At 50.9% G+C, this 21,191-nt stretch overlaps 2 protein-coding genes across 4 annotated transcripts; both read left to right on the top strand.

Moving 5' to 3' along the window:
• Positions 1-49: 49 nt before the first annotated feature.
• Positions 50-14,614, top strand: GOLT1A (golgi transport 1A). Its single transcript, XM_082702098.1, has 5 exons — positions 50-168; positions 9,878-9,969; positions 11,193-11,371; positions 13,570-13,633; positions 14,265-14,614. The coding sequence occupies exons 1-5, from the start codon at positions 144-146 to the stop codon at positions 14,301-14,303; spliced, it is 399 nt and encodes a 132-aa protein (XP_082558224.1). The 5' UTR covers positions 50-143; the 3' UTR covers positions 14,304-14,614.
• Positions 14,615-14,757: 143 nt separating this feature from the next.
• KISS1 (KiSS-1 metastasis suppressor) lies at positions 14,758-20,892 on the top strand. Of its 3 annotated transcripts, none has more exons than XM_082702095.1 (4): positions 14,758-16,170; positions 16,721-16,889; positions 18,504-18,644; positions 20,452-20,892. In XM_082702095.1, the coding sequence occupies exons 3-4, from the start codon at positions 18,542-18,544 to the stop codon at positions 20,763-20,765; spliced, it is 417 nt and encodes a 138-aa protein (XP_082558221.1). In that variant the 5' UTR covers positions 14,758-16,170; positions 16,721-16,889; positions 18,504-18,541; the 3' UTR covers positions 20,766-20,892. The 3 variants fall into 3 exon arrangements, with proteins under 3 accessions (XP_082558221.1, XP_082558222.1, XP_082558223.1); XM_082702096.1 differs by having other exon boundaries at positions 16,418-16,889; XM_082702097.1 differs by having other exon boundaries at positions 14,758-16,511.
• Positions 20,893-21,191: the final 299 nt, after the last annotated feature.

The following is a 21,191-nucleotide window of genomic DNA, read 5'->3' as shown; positions in this document are numbered from 1 at the left end:
GAGGAGGGAGTTAATGATTCACCAGAGGCTCATTTCACAATTTACCAAGGGTCAGCTTCCCTGGACCATGCCCAGGTCTGGTCCTCTCTGCTCCTCACCCCTTGGCAGCTCCGACCCGGAAGGCCCCCCAGGCAGCCAGCGGCATGATCTCCATTACCGAGTGGCAGAGTGAGTGGAGGGGCTGGTGCCATGGAGGGGGCTGGGCTGGAAGGGAGGTTCCAGGCTAGGGGGGGTGTGTGGAAGGGGGGCCCCCAGCGGAGACACCTCCCCTCCCAGCTGGGATCTCTCACTGGGGAGCCTGTGAGGCGACCTCTGGAGCCAGTGGCTGGAAGCTGCTGTGCTGGCATCCTGTGCAGACAGCTGAGCTAGGACCGGGTGTGGCTCCCCGGCCTTCCAGTGAATGGGGGCTGCTCAGGACCCCCAGGTAGCCAGACGCTGGTGCCTGGGGGAAGCAGCAAGTTCACCACCCAAGCTGGTCCCTTCCCCATCAGGTTCTGAGACCTGGGATGCTGCAAGTGTGGGCGCAGGAGGCCTCTGCCCATTAGGACATTCCCCCCCCACAAACTCTCAGGGACCCTTGTGAACTTGGGGCTCTTCCTTCTTCCTCCTTTCCCTTCTCCTTCTCCTTCTTGTTCTTTTAAATTTTTAAAGTAAACTCTACCTCAAACATGGGGCTTGAACTCACCACCCAAGATCAAGAGTTGCTCCACAAACTGAGCCAGCCAGTGTCCCCACCTTGGGTCCCTTCTTATCAGAAACTAAACTCCACTCCTGTCCCCAAATTACTGTACCTTCACTCCTAAATATCCTTATCCTTCCCCTTCCTCTGCGGGGAGATGGCAGGGAGGTGGCCCACAGGCCTGGCAGGGCAGGGAGAACTGTGACTTAGAGCCTCTGAGCTCAGGGTCTCCTCTGTGAACTGGTGATACTATTCATTCACTGAACAAATTTGTCTCCACTATGTGCCAAGCACTGTGTCAGGCATAGAATATACAACAATATACTGAAACGGAACCGACGTGTTCCTGCGTACACGCTGCGGTGGGGAAACAGGTAATTAACGGATAAAGAAATCAGTAGGTATTGGTCAGATGGGGATGAGTCCTCCGGACAATACTGGAACAGGGTAAGCAGGCTAGGGAAAGTGAGGTAGGAGGGGTTACTCTGTTATAGAGTGTTTAGGAAAGGCTTCATTGAGAAGGTACCTTTTATACAGAGACCTATATGAAGTAAGGAGGCAAAGCTGTGCAGCGATCTGGAGGGGAAACTGTCCCAGGAGAGGGAACAGGCAGTGCAAAGGCCCTGAGGCATTAGCATACTTAGTGCGTGGTGTGGCTGCAGCAAAGCCAGGAAAGGGGAGAGTGGTAGGAGTCTAGGTCCAGGAGGTCACTGAAAACTGAGGCTGTGTAAGAACTTTGGTTTTATCTCCACCAGATGGGAAATGACTGGAGGGTTTTGTGCAGAGAAGCATGTGAGCTATGTACATTTTTAAAAGATCACTCTGGGTACCAGATTAAAAACAGACTGTAGAGGTGTGAGGTCAGCAACAGGGAAACCAGTTCTGAGGTGAGAGATGGTGGCGAACACCAACACGGTGACCATGAAGTGGTGGACCTGCTTGAGGCTGGATCAGCTCTGAGAAAATTAGTGGAAGGTTTTGCTGATGGATGTGGGTGTGAGAGAAAGAAGGCAAGAATCCTGCCAGTACTTTTAGCCTGAGCAAATAGAAGGGTTGAGTTGGGTTTTAGGCATGTTGAGTTTGATATGCTAGTAGACATGAAGGTGAGATGTCAAGTAGGTAGTCAGGTATGTGAGTCTTGAGTTCAAGGTCAAGGCCTGAATTAGACAAACTTGGGAACTGCCAGCATGTAGATGGTATTTCAAACCATGAGAGTCCATGAGATGACCGGGGGCGCTTTTCTCAGCCTCCCTACTCCTGACATTTTGGGGCGGGATAATTCTTCATTGTGTGGGTCAGTCCTAGATGGAAGTATGTCTCACTCCCAGTGCTGACAATGGAAAATATCTGCAGATATTGCCAAATGTCCCTCAGGGAACAAAATCACCCCTGCCCATTCCTCCAATTGAGAACTGCTGACTTAGGGAATAACAATAAAGAAGGGAGCTGTGTGTCCTGAGTCTGGGGGCAAGCCCACATGTTATTAAGCCAAAGGGTGCTAAGTCCTATGAAAGGGAGAGATGAGGGAACCAAATCAAGGTCAGGTAATGGTGAGAGGACCAGGTTTCTCTAAGGAACCTTAAGACCTCAAGGATGAGTATGCCCTAGGCAGATAACACATGGGAGGAAACTGCATATGCAAAGGCCCTGAGGCAGGAAGGCTCATCTTAGAAACAGTGATGAAGGGAAGGGAAAGGAAGAGGGGAGGAAGGAAGAAAAGAAAGAAGGAAGGAAGGGAGATGTGGTTAGAGTATGGTAGGTAAGGGGAATTTTGACAAGAGAGGAAGATGACCAAGCAAGCAAGGTGGGGGCCCATCAGGAAGGGTCTGCAAGCCGAGGTGTGGCTGGGAGGATGCTTTGAGTGGAAGTCCAGTGGGAAGCCGTAAAGGATCCTCCGCAGTGCACTGACAGGATCGGATGTATGCTTTCCAAGACCCTTGACTACTGTGTGGGGAAGGACTATAGCCAAGGACTAACTGGAGAATGTTGTAGGAATCCAGGAAAGAGATGATGGTGGCTTGGAATTAAACAGTAAGCGTGGAGAGAAATGCACTGTTTTCAAGATTCCTCGGGCAAGAAGCAGCAATAAAACTTAGCTGTGGGTTACCCGGGGGAGGGGTGGCAAGAGCAGGGAGTAAGACTCACGGATGGCTGCGGGGGGGTGACATTCGTATTCACTTGGGGAAAACCTGGAAGGGTGCAGGGTGAAGGAAGGAAGCCTAATAACTCAGTTTGGACCTGTTGAGTTCAAGATGCCTCGGAGAGCGAAAACCAAGTGAGCAGAGATGCTAAGTCAGCAGCTGGGTATGAGCTTGGCAGCTCAAAGACAGGCATGGGCTAGAAGATAAATATCGACATTGTCAGCACAGAGTGGTATTTAAAGACATGGGAATGAGTGTGAAATAGAAGGAGAAGAGAAGCGAGCTTGGGCTGAAGCCCTGGGCAACGCAAACCCTAAGAGGAAAAGAAAGAAGCAGGAGCCAGCGAAGGAGGCTGGGCTGGTGCGGTCAGAACAGCAGGATGAAAATCAAGGGTATGGTGTCGCAGAAGCCAAGAGAGGATGCTGGAAGAAGGGAGTGGCCTGCTGCTGACAGATAAGCGCCAACATCCACCCATTGGACCTGGGAACACAGACGCCGTTGTGGCCAAAGCAAGGAACTCCTGTGGATGGGCCTGGGAGTGGAGATGGACGGGACTGGGTTGGTTAAAGGCACTTTTTTTTTTTTAAGATTCTATTTATTTGACAGAGAAAGAGCACAAGCGGGGGGAGCGGCACGCAGAGGCAGAAGGAGAAGCAGGCTCCCTGCTAAGCAGGGAGTATGGGCTCCGTCCTAGGACTCTGGGATCATGACCTGAGCCCAAGGCAAACACTTCACCGACTTAGCCACCCAGGCGCCCCTAAAAGCACCTCTTCCAGAGCCAGACAACTGGGTTCAAACCCCGGTTCTGCCAGCTCCTGGCTGTGTAGACCCCAGGCAAGGACTGAACCTCTCAGTGTTTCCATTTCTGTTTGTGAAATGGGACTAACAGTGCAGGAGGGTTTCCTACATAACCTACTTCACAGGGAGTTATGAAAATTAAATGAGTTAATACATACAAGACTGTGCCTGGCAAAGCGCACTCACTAGCATTAACGTCATCCCTGTTAATCACTGGTGTTAATCTTGAACGTGAACTGGGAGGCTCTTTCTCTTCCCGTTTCCCTCCTTCCTGTTCCTATTCCCAATTCAGTCATAACGATTCAGTCCTAAAGGCATCAGGCCCAAGGGGGAGAGGGCAGCCCAGAGCGGGTGGCAGATCCCACACTGGCTGACAGGTGTGTGGGGACCACCGTCTGCCAGGCAGAGTGAGGGGTGGGGGAGGAGCTGAAGAATAACTGTCTTGGTGTGTGTGGGGGGGGTCCCAGCAGATGCCACCCTAATCTAGTGATGGAAGAAACATCAGCTCTGGCTGATCTCCAGCAGGGGGAGCGCTGCCCCATCTGTCTGGCTCCCAGGGTCATTGGCGGCAGGCATTTCTGTCCCTGCCCTCTCTGCCATGCTTGCCGCCCCCCCCCTCCCAGAACTTCAGGAGCGATCCCCGTCCTGGTTGGGAACGACTGAAATCACGAAGCTACTGGAAGCGAGAGGTAAAGGAAGGTCTACGGCTTGCGTATGAGAAACACAGTTTGCGACCCTTTTCTGGGAGCTGTTGTGTCCACAGCGCAGGGGACGCTGGAAGGCGTAGGCTGCCCCCATCACAGGAAAATTCTGGAATTGCACCAGCCCTTGATGAGGAGTGGGCGGGTGGAAAAGTAATAATTATGCAGGCCAGTAAATCACCGTTGCCCGAGAAAAGAGGAGACAAGAATCCATGGGGGGAAACCTTGAGAAACTTCAGCTGTCTCTCCAAAATGAGTAAGAGGCTCTTCTGAAGTGTTTACAGAAGGGATATAGGGATGTTTTAACAAAACGAAATGAAAATCCAGTAAGACATTCACATTGTGTTTCCACACAAAAACATCTACCAAAGGAGATAGAGGTGAAGTGTGTATCATCGGAATTGGAATCAATGACATATATTTTTTTTAATATTTTATTTATTTATTTGACAGAGGGAGAGAGATCACAAGTAGGTAGAGCAGCAGGCAGAGGGAGAGGGGGAAGCAGGCTCCCTGCTGAGCGGAGAGCCCGATGTGGGGCTCAATCCCAGGACCCTGAGATCATGACCTGGGCCGAAGGCAGAGGCTTAACCCACTGAGCCACCCAGGTGCCCTCAATGACATATTTTTATGGCGGGTATAAGCTGATCACAGAGACTTTTAAAACAGGCATAAAAACTTAAAATGCCTTTGCCATTCAGGTGCAAGAAGCAGGGTTATGGTCTTCCTCCACAATACCCTAGTGTCTACAAAATTATCAGGACAAAGTAGTTGTGCTCCTAGATCTTCAATTTATTGTCTCTGAGGATAAAAAAATTAAAAAACAAAAAACAACCCTCCCCCCCACAAAAACCCCATGTAGCATGGAAAGACAGTGCAACCTTTATGATGACCCAAAGAGACAATATCCTCTGCTCAGTGTTCTGGGCTCTTAAGAAATGTAACTCAAACAGGTGTTCCTGGGAAGTAGACATAGGAAACCAATCTGTTTAGATCACAGAGGTTTGTCAGAAACAGGAGGCATCAGCCATGAGTAGAAGATGGATTCTGGGCAGCTGGACAACGTGTTGAGAGAGAGGATGTGGCCTATGGGTCCTAACAAAATCCAGCTCGGCCAAAAGGAGACCCAGTGATACTGGCATTTTTCTGTACTATGAGTTAAGTGAGATATTGATCTGTAATCTGAATGTTAAATCTCCTATGTATATGTTAAATCTCATATATATAATCTGAATGTTAAATCTCATATATATATGTATATATATATGTATATATGAGATTTATATGAAGAATATATATATATATTTCTTAAGAATTTATTTTTAAGTAATCTCTGCACCAAACATGGGACTCAAGCTCATGACCCTGAGATCAAGAGTCACACACTTGTGTGGTACTTGGGTGGCTTAGTGGGTTAAGCCTCTGCCTTTGGCTCAGGTCATGATCCCAGGGTCCTGGGATCGAGCCCTGCATCGGGCTTTCTGCTCAGCTGGGAGACTGCTTCTCTGCCTATTTGTCTGTCAAATAAATAAATAAAATCTTAAAAAAAAAAAAAAAAGAGTCACACGCTCTACTGACTGAGGGAGCCAGCACCCCTAATCTTATCTCTGTATTTTTAATGATTCTTTCAAAGAAGTCCTTTGGCCTTATTTCAATACTGACACTTATCATAAACCTCCTAGGATCTTATGGAAACAGACAGTGAAAAATGACCAGAAAGTAATGGGGTTGTTTCATTTTTCTTCTGTTGTAAACAGAACTTAGCCAGTAAGTCAAGTCTCAAAGATTTTGTTTTTGTCTTATTTTTACAGTTCTGCTTCTGAACAACCAGACTTTTAACAGTTTTTTACAACTATCCCTAAAAGCATGGCAATAATAACAATTTCATAGGTATTGTGAGGACCAATACTAAGATGTTCGTTAACAAGTCCAGTACAATTTTTCTATTTAAGAATAACCCATATGCTCCCTTTAAAAAAATTAAGCCAACTTCAATTTCTAAAAATTAAGCTGTTTTTTAAAGTTTATTTTTTTAGTAATCTCTACACCCAGTGTGGGGCTCGAACTCACAACCCCAAGGTCAAGAGTCACACGTTCCACTGACTGAGCCAGCCAGGTACTCTTAAAAATTAAGCCATTAAAAAAAAAAGATTTTATTTATTTGCCAGAGAGAAAGAAATCACAAGTAGGCAGAGAGGCAGGCAGAGAGAGAGGGGAAAGCAGGCTCCCCACTGAGCAGAGAGCCTGATACAGGGCTCGATCCCATGACCCTGAGATCATGACCTGAGCTGAAGGCAGAGGCTTAACCCACTGTACCAACCAGATGCCCCTCAAAAATTAAGCCATGTTTAATAAAGTCATACATGTTGCAGTTTAAAAAGACACTCTTGCCATATCCCCATCTACCGTGTAATTTACAATAAAAAGAAAATAAAGCATTCTAGCTATATGAAGTAAATAAAGTTGCAAGACTACACAATGTAAACTTGAAGTAGTACAATATCATCAGTAATTTTTTTTGAAGAAGGCAACAGAGTTCCATTTATAATACCATCAAAAAGGATAAAATATTTAGAAACAAACTTAATCAAGGAGGCAAAAGACTTACAGAAAACCACTAAATGTTCCTGGAGAAAATTTTAAAAGACACAAATAGACATCCTGTGTTTATGGATTATAAGATTTCATATTGTTAAGATATCAATATTACCCAAAGCAATCTACAGATTCAGTGTGATTTCTGCCAAAATCCCAATGGCATTTTTTGTGGAAATAGAAAAATCCATTATAAAATGCATATGGAACCTCAAGGGATCTCAAATAGTGAAAGCAATCTTAAAAGAGAAGAACAAAATTGGAGATTTCACACTTCGTGATTTCAAAACTTATTACAAAACTACAGTGATCAGAACAGTGTGGGACTAGCATAGAGACAGACACATAGACCAAGTGGGTAGAATAGAAAGCCCAGAAGTAGACCCAGGCAAAGATGGTCAAATGAGTTTCAACAAGTGTGCCACAACTATTTGGTGGGGAAATGGCAGTCTCTTCAATAAATGATGCTGGGCAAACTGGATATCTACATGCAAAAGAATTAAGTTGAACCTGTACATTACACCGTCTGAAAAAATAAACTCAAAATTTATCTTAACTCAAAGCAAGAGCTAAAACTATAAAGCTTTTAAAGAATACTTAAGAGAGAATCTTCACAACACTGAAATTGACAATGATTTCTTGGATTAGATACCAAAAATATAGGCAACTAAGGAAGAAGTAGTTAATTGGAATATATCAAAATCGAAAACTTCCCTGCATCAGAGGACACAATCAACACAGTGAAAAGGCAACCTATGGGATGGACGAAAATATTTGCAAATCATGTATCTGACGAGGGACTAATATCCATAATATATAAAGAACACCTACAACTCAATAACTGCAACAAAACCCCCAAACGACCGTTAAAATGGGCAAAGGACTTCAATTGGCATTTCTCTTAAGATATACAGATGGCCAACAAGTTCATGAAAAGATGCTCAACATCACTCATCATCAGGGAAACGCAAATCAAAACCACAGTGAAATGCCACTCACACCCATTAAGATGTACGCTATCAAAAAACAAACAAACAAACAAACAAACCCAGAAAATAACAAGTGTTGGTGAGGATGTGAAGAAATCAGAACCCTTGTGCCCTGCTAGTGGGAATGTAACTGGGGCAGCTATCCTGGAAAATAGTGTGGAGGGCCCTCAGAAACTTAAAAATAGGACCCCCATATCATCCAACAATTCCACTTCTGGATATGTGTCCAAAGGAAGTGGAGGCAGAATCTTGAAAAGATTCATTCAGCCATGTCACAGCAGCATTATTTACTCTAGCCAAAAAGTGGAAGCTATCCAAGTTCCACCCACAGATGAACAGGTAAATGAAATGCATTATAAACATACAATAACATTTTTTAATTAATTAATTTATTTGACAGAGAGAGACACAGCGAGAGTGAGCACACAAGCAGAGGGAGTAGGAGAGGGAGACGCAGGTCTCCTGCCAAGGAGCCGACCCAGGGCCTGATCCCAGGACCCTGGGACCATGACCCCGAGCCGAAGGCAGATGCGTAATGAATGATCCTCCCAGCCACACAACATGTGATGAATTATTATTCAGCTTAGAAAGGGGGAACTTCTGACACCTGCTACGGCCTGGATGAACCTGGAGGCCACTATGCTAAGTGAAATTAACCAGTCACATGAAAACACTGTGTCATTTCTCAGATGAGCTTCCTAGAGGAGTCAAAATGATAGAAAGTAGAGTGGTGGTTGTGAGGGGTTGGGGAAGGGAGAATGAGGAGCAAGTGTTTAATGGGGACAGAGTTTCAGTTTTGTAAGATGAGAGTCCTGGAAACGGATGACGGTGATGCTTCCACGACGTGAATACGCCTCACGCCATTGGGTGTACACTTAAAGTTGTTCAGATGCTAAATTTGATGTGTATTTTATCACAATTTAGGGGGAGTTTCATTCAATTTAAAAATGAGCAATACAATGAATTGTTATTTGTTGACTATCAGAGTAGCAGAGATAAGTAAAAATTAACAATTTTGCGTGATGCAGAAAAAGGTTTCAGAAAAGCAACTTCACATCCTGTTATTGTTACAACTCTTCCTGAGGGAAGCAATGTGGAAAAAAAAAATTATCAGAACGTCAGAGATGTAGCCCTTGACCAAATAGGGGGTCCCTAATATCCTGCCCTTCTGCCCTTAGGCTCACTGGCTATCAGCCAACTCCTGCAGCTTCCGAGATTGCCCTGAGACATAAAACAAAAACACACAGTACAGGGTAGAGTGGGGTGCTGTCAGTGTGGGTCCAACCTGGTGCAGAGCTGCCCAGTTGTGGGACTGACGTTAGAGAAAGCCCAGGGGCGTGGAGGGGTGAGTACCCGAGGTGCAGCAGCAGGAGGGAAGGTGCAGAATGGGACAGCAAGCCCTGGCTAGGGTGTAGACTCCCAGGTGAGCACATTTCTTTTGTTTTTCCAATCCAGTGTGAGAGGTCATCTCCTGACAGCTGGGGGATAGGGACAGTTAGAGAAGGAAGCACACAGTGTGAAGAGTTATCTAGGAGGGCAAACCTGTTGAGAAATCAAGCAAGACAGCTGTGTCTAAGCATCCGTGGCTCCCAGGTGCAGGAAGACAGGATAGGAGGGACCCAACCCTGACCATGATCCGGCTCATGCAGCATTTGCAAGTAAAGGGAAGCTGAAGAGAGAAAGCAGCTAGGACAGTGTGAGTGACCTAGCAGAGCCGTGGTGAGGACAGAATGCCCCGAGTACAGAACTGACCAGCAGTGCGCAGGCGCTAAACGTAAATCTGTACCTTTCCCTTCCCTTCCTGTCCCGTCATTCCCCGCAAGCACGGAAGCTGAGATCCCTGGGTGAAAATGGAGCCACCCCAACCCCCACTCCTCAGAGAGCAACTGTCCAGTGGCAATGGGGGAAACTTCCACCACCCTATCCTGAACCCCCCCAAAGCCCATCCTACCCCAACCTGCTTGCCCATTGCAGAGATTGGTGTGGGTACCACCAGCTTTGGCGTCTTCTTCATCCTCTTTGGGATACTGCTGTACTTTGATTCGGTGCTCCTGGCCTTCGGAAATGTGAGTTCCCCAGCCTGTGTACCTCCCCCACCAACCTACCTGAGGTCTCTCTTGCCTGGAAGGTCAGCCCCAAGTTCATTCAGATTGTGCCCATCCGGGGGTCAGCACCATCAAGCCCAGGTAGGTGAGGGGGCCGGGAGATGCACAGCGAGGTGTGACAGAGCATCTTAGGACCTGGATTCTTGTGGCAAGCTCTGGGTGAGGCCCTGCAGCTACCAAGACGCATCAGCCACTGTCCTTGCCATCAGGATCCCCCTGGTCTAGCAATAGAGACATAACCTGCACATCTGTAACTGGGAAGGAAGGCAGGGGCAGCCATAAAGTCATAGTGAGATGAGCACATTGAATATAAAACAAGGTACCTGGAGGAAAGAAAGCACACCCAACTGTAGAGGGATGAAAAGGAATTTGGAGGGCGCCTAGGTGGCTCAGTGGGTATAAGCCACTGCCTTCAGCTCAGGTCATGATCTCAGGGTCCTAGGATCGAGTCCCGCATCGGGCTCTCTGCTCAGCAGAGAGCCTGCTTCCTCCTCTCTCTCTCTCTGCCTGCCTCTCTGCCTACTTGTGATCTCTCTCTGTCAAATAAATAAATAAAATCTTAAAAAAAAAAAAAAAAGAAAAGGAATTTGGAAAGGAAATGGGTGTGAAGGGGGGTGATGCACTTCCAGGCAAATGAACAGGCAGAGAAAAGGCATGGAGAGGGGAGAGAGGACATGGAACATGCTGGAGGAAAGCCAGAGGGTTAAATCTGATGGACACCTGGGCACTCCTAATGGATCTATTAGGAGCCAAGCTGAAGACAGTGGGCCAGAGAGTGGAGCCCCGGTGGTTCCGTGGGACTCCGGGTCTGGCTGCCTATGCCTCAGGGCTCACCTCCATAAAATGGAGAAACTCTATCTATGCCGCCTTCCTTTCGAGGTGTGATGAGAAATGAAGTCATATACAAAGAAGCACTTGGGATCCAAGAATTGGGTGAGCAGCCAGAGACCAAGGTTCTCCTTGTCCATCTACCCGTCTCTGGGCAGCTCTGTTCCCCACAGGCAGAAAGGACCCAAGGCTCTGGGAGTTTGCCAGTTTGCGGGGTCACCCTCTCTGAAGGGTTCCTCCTTGAAGAGTTAGCAAGTCCTGCCCCATGTCTGATGGGGGGCGCCAGGCCTGACCCCTGACTCCCAGGGGGGATTGGTGGGTTTGCTCTCATGCTTCTCTCCCTCCCTCCCCCACAGCTGCTCTTCCTGACCGGCCTCTTGTTCATCATCGGCTTGAGGAAGACATTTTCCTTCTTCTTCCAGAGGCACAAGCTCAAAGGGACCAGCTTCTTCCTGGGGGGTGTGGTCATTGTGCTGCTGCGCTGGCCCCTCCTGGGCATGGTCCTGGAGACCTATGGATTCCTTAGCCTCTTCAAGTGAGTACAGGTCTCCTTCCCCTGGAGGAGCCTACTAGGGCCTCTGAGTAGCTGAGATCACCCCTCACCAGGTCTGGACAGCACGACCGGCAGGGTGTGCAGAAGCTGGGACTTTATCCTGCAGGTGGGAGTCGTGGAAGACCTGAAAAGGCAGGAGGGGCATCAGGCAGACACTGTCCAAGACATCCTACTCCAAATTGGAGGGATCGGACCCCCCCCCATCCACAAACATTGAGCACCTACCACATGCCTGGTACTGTGCCTTCCCCTAAGGAGGAGACACAGGGCCTGTTTTCAAGTTCAGCAACCCAGCAGGGAGGAAAGGCAGTGAACTAGCATCTCCCCGGCCCTTCATATGCCCCAAGCACGCTCACTATCATCATCGCACTTTGACGTCCCTATGACCCGCTGTAGGCCTGCTCTCTGCAGATAAGGAAGCCAGCTCAGAGAGGCTGCCCCCTGCCCAAGGTCTCACAGATAGTGTGCAGAGTTTCTGGACTGGACCCAGCTGGGCCTGGCTGTCGGCCCCACATCCCTCAGCCTGGCCTGCTGACAAGTGAATCGGAAGCCAGCAGGTGTGTGACCACTGCCTGGGCCAAGGGAGGTGTCCTGGAGGAAGCAAGACCCCGGACAGGGCCTGAGGACAGGCAGGCTTTACGAGGAGACTGGAGGGTGTTTACGGAGAAGGAAGGAAAGGGTGCTGAAGAAGGAGGGGCGAGGAAGGGAAGACTCCCAGTGTCTCTGGGGACCGGGATGACGGGGACCGGAAGAAGCATGGCTTATGGAATCATGGGAAGGAGCCAGGGTCAGGACCCCGGGCTCTCCTATGGCCTTCCGCTTGCTCACAGCACCCTTGAAAACACCTTGATGAGCCCAAATGCCCCAGACCTCCTAGACATCTTGTAAAGTGGTTTCAAAGACATAAATTTTCTCACACACACTCTGCCATTCACTTACTTAATGCTCAAATATGTCATCATTCAGTCATTTATTCAAAGAGTCAGAAACGTCAAAAGTACCTACTGCGTGCCAAATCCAGAGCTAGGTGTGGGGCTGTGGGGCTGAACCAGGAGAAGCTTCCCGGGGAACTCGCAGCCTAGTTGAGAAGACAAGTTCTGACAACAGGGACCGTCTTCTGAGGGTTTAGAAGCATGAGCAGGGCCCCCACAGAGTCCGTAGTGTGGACCAACAGTAAAGCTTGACAGGGTTCCCTGTCAACAGCACTGCTGGGGGAGAAGACCAAAATGGGAGCTACATGGGATGTCGGCGATGCCGGGGAGCCTCAGGGAAATGAAGCCCAAGGAAAGGAAGTAGCCAGAATTCAAATTTCGAACCCCCTCACCTCTGCACACACACACACGGCTCCCTCCGCATGCCGACCTCAGTGCCTCCGAGCCCATTGAAGGATCCCATACATGTGCCCGGCCAAGCCTTGCCAGGGCAGGTCCGAAAAGAGTTGGGGGGACCGAGAACAAAGGGTGGCTCCACGCATGCCTGGACGAGGGGGACAGTCTGCGCGAGAGCTGCTCCAGCAGCCGCCTGTGTCTGGAGCCCAGGAGACCGGTAGCCGGCGGTCCACACCCAGTCCAGGGAGACAAAGACAGTCACAGTCCTACACAGGAAAGCTTCCCCAACATTTCTTCATGTAAGGCCCTATGACATAAATACTATTCTTATTAATGCCGTTTACAGCTGCAAACTGAGATTCAGAGACGTTAAGGAATTTGCCCAAGTTTATATGGCACCAGGAAGTGGCAGAGCCAAGATTTGAACCCAAGGAGCCTGACTCTGGGCCCTTTATTCTTTTTTTTTTTTTTTTTTTTTAAGATTTTATTTATTTGTTTGACAGACAGAGATCACAAGCAGGCAGAGAGACAGGCAGAGAGAGGAGGAAGCAGGCTCCCCGCTGAGCAGAGAGCCCGACGCAGGGCTCGATCCCAGGACCCCGAGATCATGACCCGAGCCGAAGGCAGAGGCCTAACCCACTGAGCCACCCAGGCGCCCCCGGGCCCTTTATTCTTAAGCTCTCCACGTGGTTGTCTCCCTAAAACCAGAGATGCGGATCCAAGCCTGCTCCCAGAGCCCAGGGGCCCACTTTCTTGGGAACCAAAGCTGGAGCCTCTGGGTGGACCTCAGCCTGGACCACTCCCCTGGCCCCCAAGGCCGTCGCTGACCCCCTCCCCACCCTCTGTTCCTAGGGGCTTTTTCCCTGTCATCTTTGGCTTCCTGGGCAATGCCTCCAACATCCCCTTTCTGAGCGCGGTAAGTGGATAACGCACGGGCTTTGGGGTGGACTGGGGGTCCCAGATGAGACTGCTGTCCCCACGGGGCAGACCCTTCCCCCATCTCCCCTCAAACCCCTTTCCCCAGGTTGGCCAGCCTCAGCACCCCTTCCCATCCCCACACCGACTCCGTCCAACAGGAGCAGCGGAGGGGAGGGGGCCGGAGCATTGAGCCTGAGGCCTGGGTAGAGAGGAAGGTGGCTCTTCATGGCTCCTTATTAGAGCCAAAGAAACAGATTCAGAGAGTCTAGGTGATGCAGCCAGAAAGTGCCAGAGATTTCTGGAGAGCTGGCGGAGTCAGCTCCAGGCATGGAGGGGATGCATGACAGCCAATGACAGCAGCAGCACGTGGCAGATTCTACTGTCTCCTTGGGGCAGGCAGGGGACAGTCAGCCACTGCCCCCCCCTTTCTCTAAAGCATATTTTCTGACAGAACAGGAGCTCCCTGAGAAGCTCAGGGAGGCCCTGCAGCCAGCTGGCTCATCCCCGTGGCCCCCCTCTTCCTATCTGCACTTGGCTCTGTTCCCAGCTCTAAAGGCCCACTCCACAAAGATAGAAATGGAGTGTGCTCCTTGCTCTTTGTCTGAAGTAATGATTCTTGGCTCCCACAGCTGTTCCAGAGGCTTCAGGGCACCAGATCAATGGTCTGAACAACAGAGATGAGCTCCTTGAACTTGGATCCTTCATTGAGGGGGCTGAAAAGGAACTGGGGCCCGCCCCCACCCTGCACTGGCTCATCTCCTGTCTCATACCCAGAGCTCTCCAAGTCCAGAAGGAAGGACGGAGTTGAATGAATGACCTCAGATCCCCAAGTCAGCTCACAAAGCTGTTGACGCAGTTGGGAGCAGAGATCCAGGGGGTCCCCCATGGAGACCGGACTGGGGCTGGTATCACAGTCCGGCCCATATTTATGGGAGGAAAGCAAAGATTAAATCCCCAAGCTGTGTGTCTGAAACTCAAAGTCACTGTCTCCAGCCTGTGGGGTCCAGTTTCTGACTCAGGGCAGGCCGATGCGCAGCATTCCTCGGAGTGAGGGGCAGGCCTGCTCTCGGAGGCTATCATTTTTATCCTGGTGGTTAACAGTCCTAATGAGTGAGATAATATGTTTGCAAACCCCTGTTAGCAGCAGGCATCAGACAAGTGTTGGGTATTAATCCCGCACGCTGGTGGGAAATGCTACTCAACCATTAATTAGGCGGATGTGGGCAGAGCGCACCCACCAGATAGCCCCGGTGCTGAGAGAGCTTCCTGTCTGAGGGTGACGATATGGCCCCTGCCTTTGGAGAGCCCCTGTCTGATGGAGGAGACATTCTCTGTCCTGGGAAGCACCTCGGCCCAGGGTAAAGAGTGTTCTTGCAGGCCTGGGAAGGAGACAAGAGTGCCTCGCAACGCGTACATTTACTAACCGTCTGTGAGGGTCCTTGGTGTCTATACTGAGCTATACTGAGCACGGGAGCAGGAAGCCCGTGGCTGCCTTAGGAGCAAGGTACGTGGTGATCACAAAGCAGCGTGACCGTGAGACGTGCAGGGGTCCCTGGAGAAGCAGCATCAGGGGCTGTACCTGGAGGTCAGCTCTCTGGGTTTCCTGGGCACATCCCACGGACATGCAGCTTCTAGAGCTGCCACTTGATTTTACTTCCTTAGCCTCCTAGGTCAGACTGTGCCTTTCTCTCCCTTCCGCCCCCTTCATTACGCTGCCTTCGTACTGGGTGCTCTTGTGGCTCTTGTCTGGAGGGCACGAGCCCCCCTTCTCTTCCCCCTCAGATTGTCTATTTCCAAGTCATTTGGGGGCAGAATGGGTCTCCAGCTAAGTGGGTCTGGGGCGAAGGGAGTGAGGAGGATGGAAGGACCAGTGAGAATCAGAAAGCCAGCCTTGGAGGGCTTCTGGAGGAGGAAAAAGAGGCTGATTTCAGTCATGAGAGCCAGGCTGTGGGAGGCATAAACGCTGGGCTCTCTGAGGGGTCCGAGGGGGAGGAGGAGGCAGAGGTGGGCCTATGCCTGGACACGTCACCTTGGGCTTTATAAAACGGACGTGATCAGGCCACTGCTGAGCCTGGCTCCCCTCTCTGTGGGTATTCACCCTCCCAAGTAGCGCCTGGAGACCTCACTGAGCTCCGACCCCACCGAACAGAGCTGAGGTAGGTGCACGGGGTGGGGTGGGGGGCAGAGGGCATCCACACTTGGAGAAGGGTCTGTCCAGCCCCAGTGAGGATCTCCAGGGAGGAGCAGGAATTTCCTTCTAAGACTGACAAACCTATCCCAGGCAGGCAAAAGGGGGTGCTGATCTTTCCTGATTATCACATTGGCCAGATGATTCTGGGGATGTCTCCGTGAATACCCTGACTCACGTTTATGAAACCAGGACCTTGGGGATCCCTTACCGTGGAAGGAATAAAGATAGTGAGTGAGCTCTGGCTGGGATCAGAGGCCACAGAAGCATTTGGAGGGAGCTGGGGAACCCCTCGGGGCTCAGGAGTCCATAGGACTCCTCCAAGCAGTTCTCCCAACGTATGGATGGTGAGTACAAATCAAACCAAAGCCCCCAGCCACTGTGCTCGCCCCCTACACTGAGAACCGGGGGTTATCCCAGGAAGGAAGCCACCCCACTTCAAAAGCTCTCCCACCACGCCCAGAATCTATTACCCACTTCGTAAAAAGCCTGCGGTAGGGGCACAAAAATTGTCCACAGCTGGTCAGCCTCTCTGTCCCCGTGAAAGGTGATGGTTCTTTTCCAAACAATTCAACTCTACCACGTATGTTAAAGGCTTCTGTGCTGGGAAAAGAACAGAGAGGAGTGTGTGCGCGCGCGCATTCTCACCTGGCCAGGTGGTGATATCAACGAGGAGGAGGTGCTACAGGTGGGAGGAGCTTGGAAGAAGGAACACTAACCTAACCACACGGCCTGCCCACCCACCACCTTCCCCACTCACCACCCTGCTTCTGCAGAGCGGCCAAAATGCTTCATCTAAAATGCAACACACATGCCCCCCTCGGGCTCTGCCGACTCTGGGATAAAGCCCCCCTGAGCCCCTCCTCCAGCCTCACCACTATCTTTCCTCCGGAAAAGCTCCGGTGCTCCCGGCCCTAGCGGGACTGTGGGACAGCTCCCGCGCCCCCTGCTGGAAATGCCTGCCTTACTCCTGTATTCAAGCAGAAGCTCAGCTCCGGAGCGCCCCCTGTGGCAAAGCCGCCGCCCCGTTCCGGGATGAGCTCCAAGGGCTCCCCCAGCTCCCTGGGTACCCACACACCCCCTATCATTTCTGGTGTCATTTTGAAATGGTCGGCTAAGAGGACTCAATTTCTTAAGCTAGATCTTGGGGAGGGGCTGGAAACGAGCAACCCTGTGTCTTAGCACACCTGTGACCACCACCACCCCCCCCCCCAGCACCTAGAAGAGCGCCCAGCTGGTGCTGTGATGAGGAATGATCTCTGCACTAACGTGGACTGGGCACACGCACAGCCTAAAGCGATAAAAGAAATGGGTTTACACTGCTCCAATGATCTGATCCTGCCTCTTTAGAGCACGTGGAGAAAGCCTTGTCTGGCTTTCAGAGCATCCCAGAATCAAAGTCTGTAAGGAAAGGCAACCGAAGGGATAGTCGGTGACCAGCCTGATGCAATGCTCTTTTTCACAGAGAAGCAGTATGGTCCAGAGATGGGAGTAACTTGCTCACGCCCCACAGGGAGTGGGGCAGAGCTGGGGCCAGGCTTCATATTCTAGATCCCACTTCAGCAGTCTTCCTCTCTGCCCGGTGCCCAGGTCCTGGAGAGGAATGGGGGGTGGGGCAAGATCAAAAGTATGGACAGGGCTGAGCAGACCATTAGCAGCCCTGGGCACCTGTGATAGTACCTCCCCTCCCACTCGCCACGCCCCCCAGACCACTGAGGCTCCAGGCAACACCCTTTTTGTCCAGCCTTTGGACCTGCCTCCCCATCAGTTTGTCTTTACTCATGTTTGTTGGACAATCTCAGTGCCGGATGACTTTTTCTTTTTTTTTTTTTTTAAATATTTTATTTATTTTATTTGACAGACAGAGATTACAAGTAGGCAGAGAGGCAGGCAGAGAGAGAGAGAAGGAAGCAGGCTCCCCACTGAGCAGAGAGACCGATGCGGGGCTCGATCCCAGGACCCTGGGATCATGACCTGAGCCGAAGGCAGAGGCTTTAACCCACTGAGCCACCCAGGCGCCCCCGGATGACTTTTTCAAAGGCAGCTCAACCTGAGAGCTGGAAGGGCTGGGGTGGGGGTGGGGCCTGAGAGGGAAGGTAAAAGGGACCTAGTGAGGGCTGGGTTCGCAGCTCCCATCTGAGCGGCCAAAATCACGAGGTCAGTTCAATTCCTATCATCTTGGAGCCCATGAAGAATAGAATAAGAAGACAATTGACCTGCTGAATCAGGGAAAGTTTTTTCTCTTCCTTGTATTATGGACAATAAGACAATTTAGTGACAGTCCTCAAGGCTTATGTGAAGGGCTAGGAGGGAGAACAAGATGATTTCCTCTTTCTTCCTTTTTTCTTGAAAAATGAAAGAAATGGAGCCTCTTGCAGCAGGAGGGAGCTGGGCCAGGTTCTGGAAAGTGCAATCTCACAGGAGAGTTGGGCACAGGAAGTCCAGGATGTATCCAGAGCCCTGCACAGAGCTCCCAGTCTCCAGAAAATGTCTGGACCTCAGCGCGCTCCACTCAGTGGAGCTCCTTGCCCTGCTTGACTTCATCGCTCCCTCCTCACCCCTACACACTGCCCCCTCACTCTCGGGCTCTCCTCTTCGCTTCACGTTGGACTCTGTCCCCAACACCCAGCCCACAAAATCATGCACCTGGCTTAGTCCCCTCCCCCTTCCTCTGTCTCAGCCTCAGGACACTGACAGGACCTGGGCCTCCTCACCACGATGAACTCACTGGTCTCTTGGCAGCTGATGCTTTTCCTCTGTGCCACTGTCTTCAGAGAAACATTTGAAAAGGAGGCACCCATGGAGAACCCTGGACTGACAGGTATGCATTGTCTGGGAGGAAAGGGAGGAGTTGTTGCAAAGGAGAGGGAGGCTAGTCTATTGATGTGAGTTTCACACTGCATTTAATGGGAACCTAAGACTAACCCATGCAACGTATTTGGGGACCCCATTAATCTTGCAAGTAAGGGATGGCTTACTACTCTGGGCATCCGTGGGCCCCCCTAGGTTCAGGTGCTTGTTAACCACTGAGCTCCTTCGTGGTCTTCTCCCACTGTGTGCTCTGCTCTACACCAGCCACCTGTCTGAGCAGATCCATTGGGGAGGAATTTACTAGGCAAGTTTCTTTTATCAGTGATCTCGGGCCCTTTGTGGGGAGTTGGGGGTGGGGAGACTTAAACAAAAGGACAGATCCTTACTACCTGTCAACCTTATGAGTCCATGTGCAGCTGATTAGCTGGAGAAACTGAGGCCCAAAGATAAAGAAGCCTCCCCAAAGTCAACCAAATGCCGCAGTATCCCAGCAGGTGCAAGAGCTGCCAACAGTGTTTCTGAGGGGCACAAGCCAGTCCCCGAGACAGAAGTTGTGGGTTTAACACCACTTGGGGGACAATTTCCTGGGCAAACTAGCACGGGGCTTAGCCTCTCTGGCCCACAGTTCTGCTGTGGAACTCGGAGCGTACCCTCTACACAGCAGATACCATCCAGCCTGGAAGATAGCCCAGAGCAAAGAGGGTATGGCCCTGTGCAGGGGAGGAGGGGGTCCTTGGCCAACAGTGTCTTTTCTCCGGGATCAGGTATTCTTTCTGGCTGAGCGAGGGTCCCCCACAGAATAATCCTCCCACAGCCCCAGGGACGTTGACCTGTTGGCTCTTTTCGGCAAATGGCTTTAGGTGAGGCCAGAAACAGTAGAGCCTGAGCAGTAATCCTACCGCAGGGGCTTAACCAGGAAGGAAGCCATCATCCCTCCCGGGCCTCAGCCAGGCCTGAAGCAAGTCAGGAGGGGCTTTCTAGAAAGACAAGCATTAACTCTGAACCACGCCCACACTCCTCTTCTCCAAAGTATGCCAAGGCATTGAGGAGCAGGGCCCAAAGCCAATGAACCCCCCCCCCCCAACACACACCCACTCACACACCAAGCCTCATTTCCACTAATCTCGTGCCACTATTGGCTGGGGTTCTTGTCTGCTCAGAGCTAGCGGCACTATTTTCCTGCCAAAAATTAGAGTGAACTTAACAAGCCTTTTGCATGTGAAGTGGGTTCCAAATTAGCCTTGTTAGCCCTCAGCGTGAAGGGGAGAGATTATACAGACAGTGGGAGAGGTGAGCAGGTCAAGGTGACCCAAATCATTTCCCATTCTTCAGGGAATCTTCCTGGAGCTTAATAGGGGTCAGAGTAATTGGGGAGGGCTATGGGGCACAGTGGTCCTAGTTCTGCTCTCATTTCTGTAACTACAAGCTGTTCATTCACTTTTATATATTTAATAAGCATCTGAGGCCCTACTGCAGGCACGTGGCCCCGGCAGGGAGCCGAGAGCGGCAATGCTGAGTGTCCAGCAAATACTGCAGCCTTATTTCCAAGCTCTACCGCGTTTGCTTCCAAAAAGGAAATAATTTAATATAAAAGATGTTTAAGATCATCCTGGAAAACCTTTGAAACCGAAGCTGTGTAGAAAGAGAGAGGAGCCATCCGAGCTGAGACGGCAGGGCCCTGCCTCGCCTTGCGCTCTGGGTTCCTAGAGGTCAAGGAAAGAAAGGCAAGCACAAGTTAGGGACGTGAGCCGGTGTTCTAAAGCCGTCTCACCCGGGCGCTGGCCTCACTGCATTCTCTCTCTGTGGCTCTGTCCTAGGCCATCGGCTCGGACCCCAGGCCCTCCTGGCCCCGTGGGAGCAGAGCCAGCGGTGCGCGGAGAGGAAGGCAGCCAGGGCTCAGTCCAGCCTGCGGGCGGCTTCGCTGTGCCCGCCTCCCGAGAGCCCCGCGGGGCCCCAGCGGCGGGGCCTGTGCGCCCCCCGCAGCCGCCTGATCCCCGCCCCCCGGGGCTCAGTGCTGGTGCAGCGGGAAAAGGATCTGTCCGCCTACAACTGGAACTCCTTCGGCCTGCGCTACGGCAAGCGGCAGACTGCGCCCCCCGCGAAACTGGGCGGGGGCGCCTGGCGTGGCTGAGCGCGGGGTGCAGGTGGAGGGGCCGTGAACTTCAAACCCGGCCTAAGGAACCGGGCTTGCGGGGTTGGTGGGCGGGTAGAGCAGTGGGAAGGGGACTGGAGTTTCCGTCCGGAAGTAATAAAGGGAAAACTGCCGACACACCGAGTGATTTGTGGTTAATTCCTGCGAGCAGCGCAGATGAGATTGTTTTCCTTCTCTCCTCACTTGGATCTTTTGCTGATTGTAAGATAGCTTTTCGCGTTATCAAGCACAGATAACAGTGCTTTTCGAACTAGAGACTCAAAGGACCAGATTGTTTTTTTTCCCCAGTCTGGGGCAGAGCGATACTTAACAAACACACACAGCGAATCACTAAAAAACTGAAAAATTTTTAAAAATAATTGAAGAGAAACCCGAACTGGATGCTGTTTCAGTGTTTCGGCAATA

The sequence above is a fragment of the Mustela nivalis genome (genome assembly GCF_964662115.1).
Source record: "Mustela nivalis genome assembly, chromosome: 16".
In the NCBI taxonomy this organism is placed as follows: domain Eukaryota; kingdom Metazoa; phylum Chordata; class Mammalia; order Carnivora; family Mustelidae; genus Mustela; species Mustela nivalis.
This window is presented reverse-complemented; position numbering and strand designations above follow the sequence as displayed.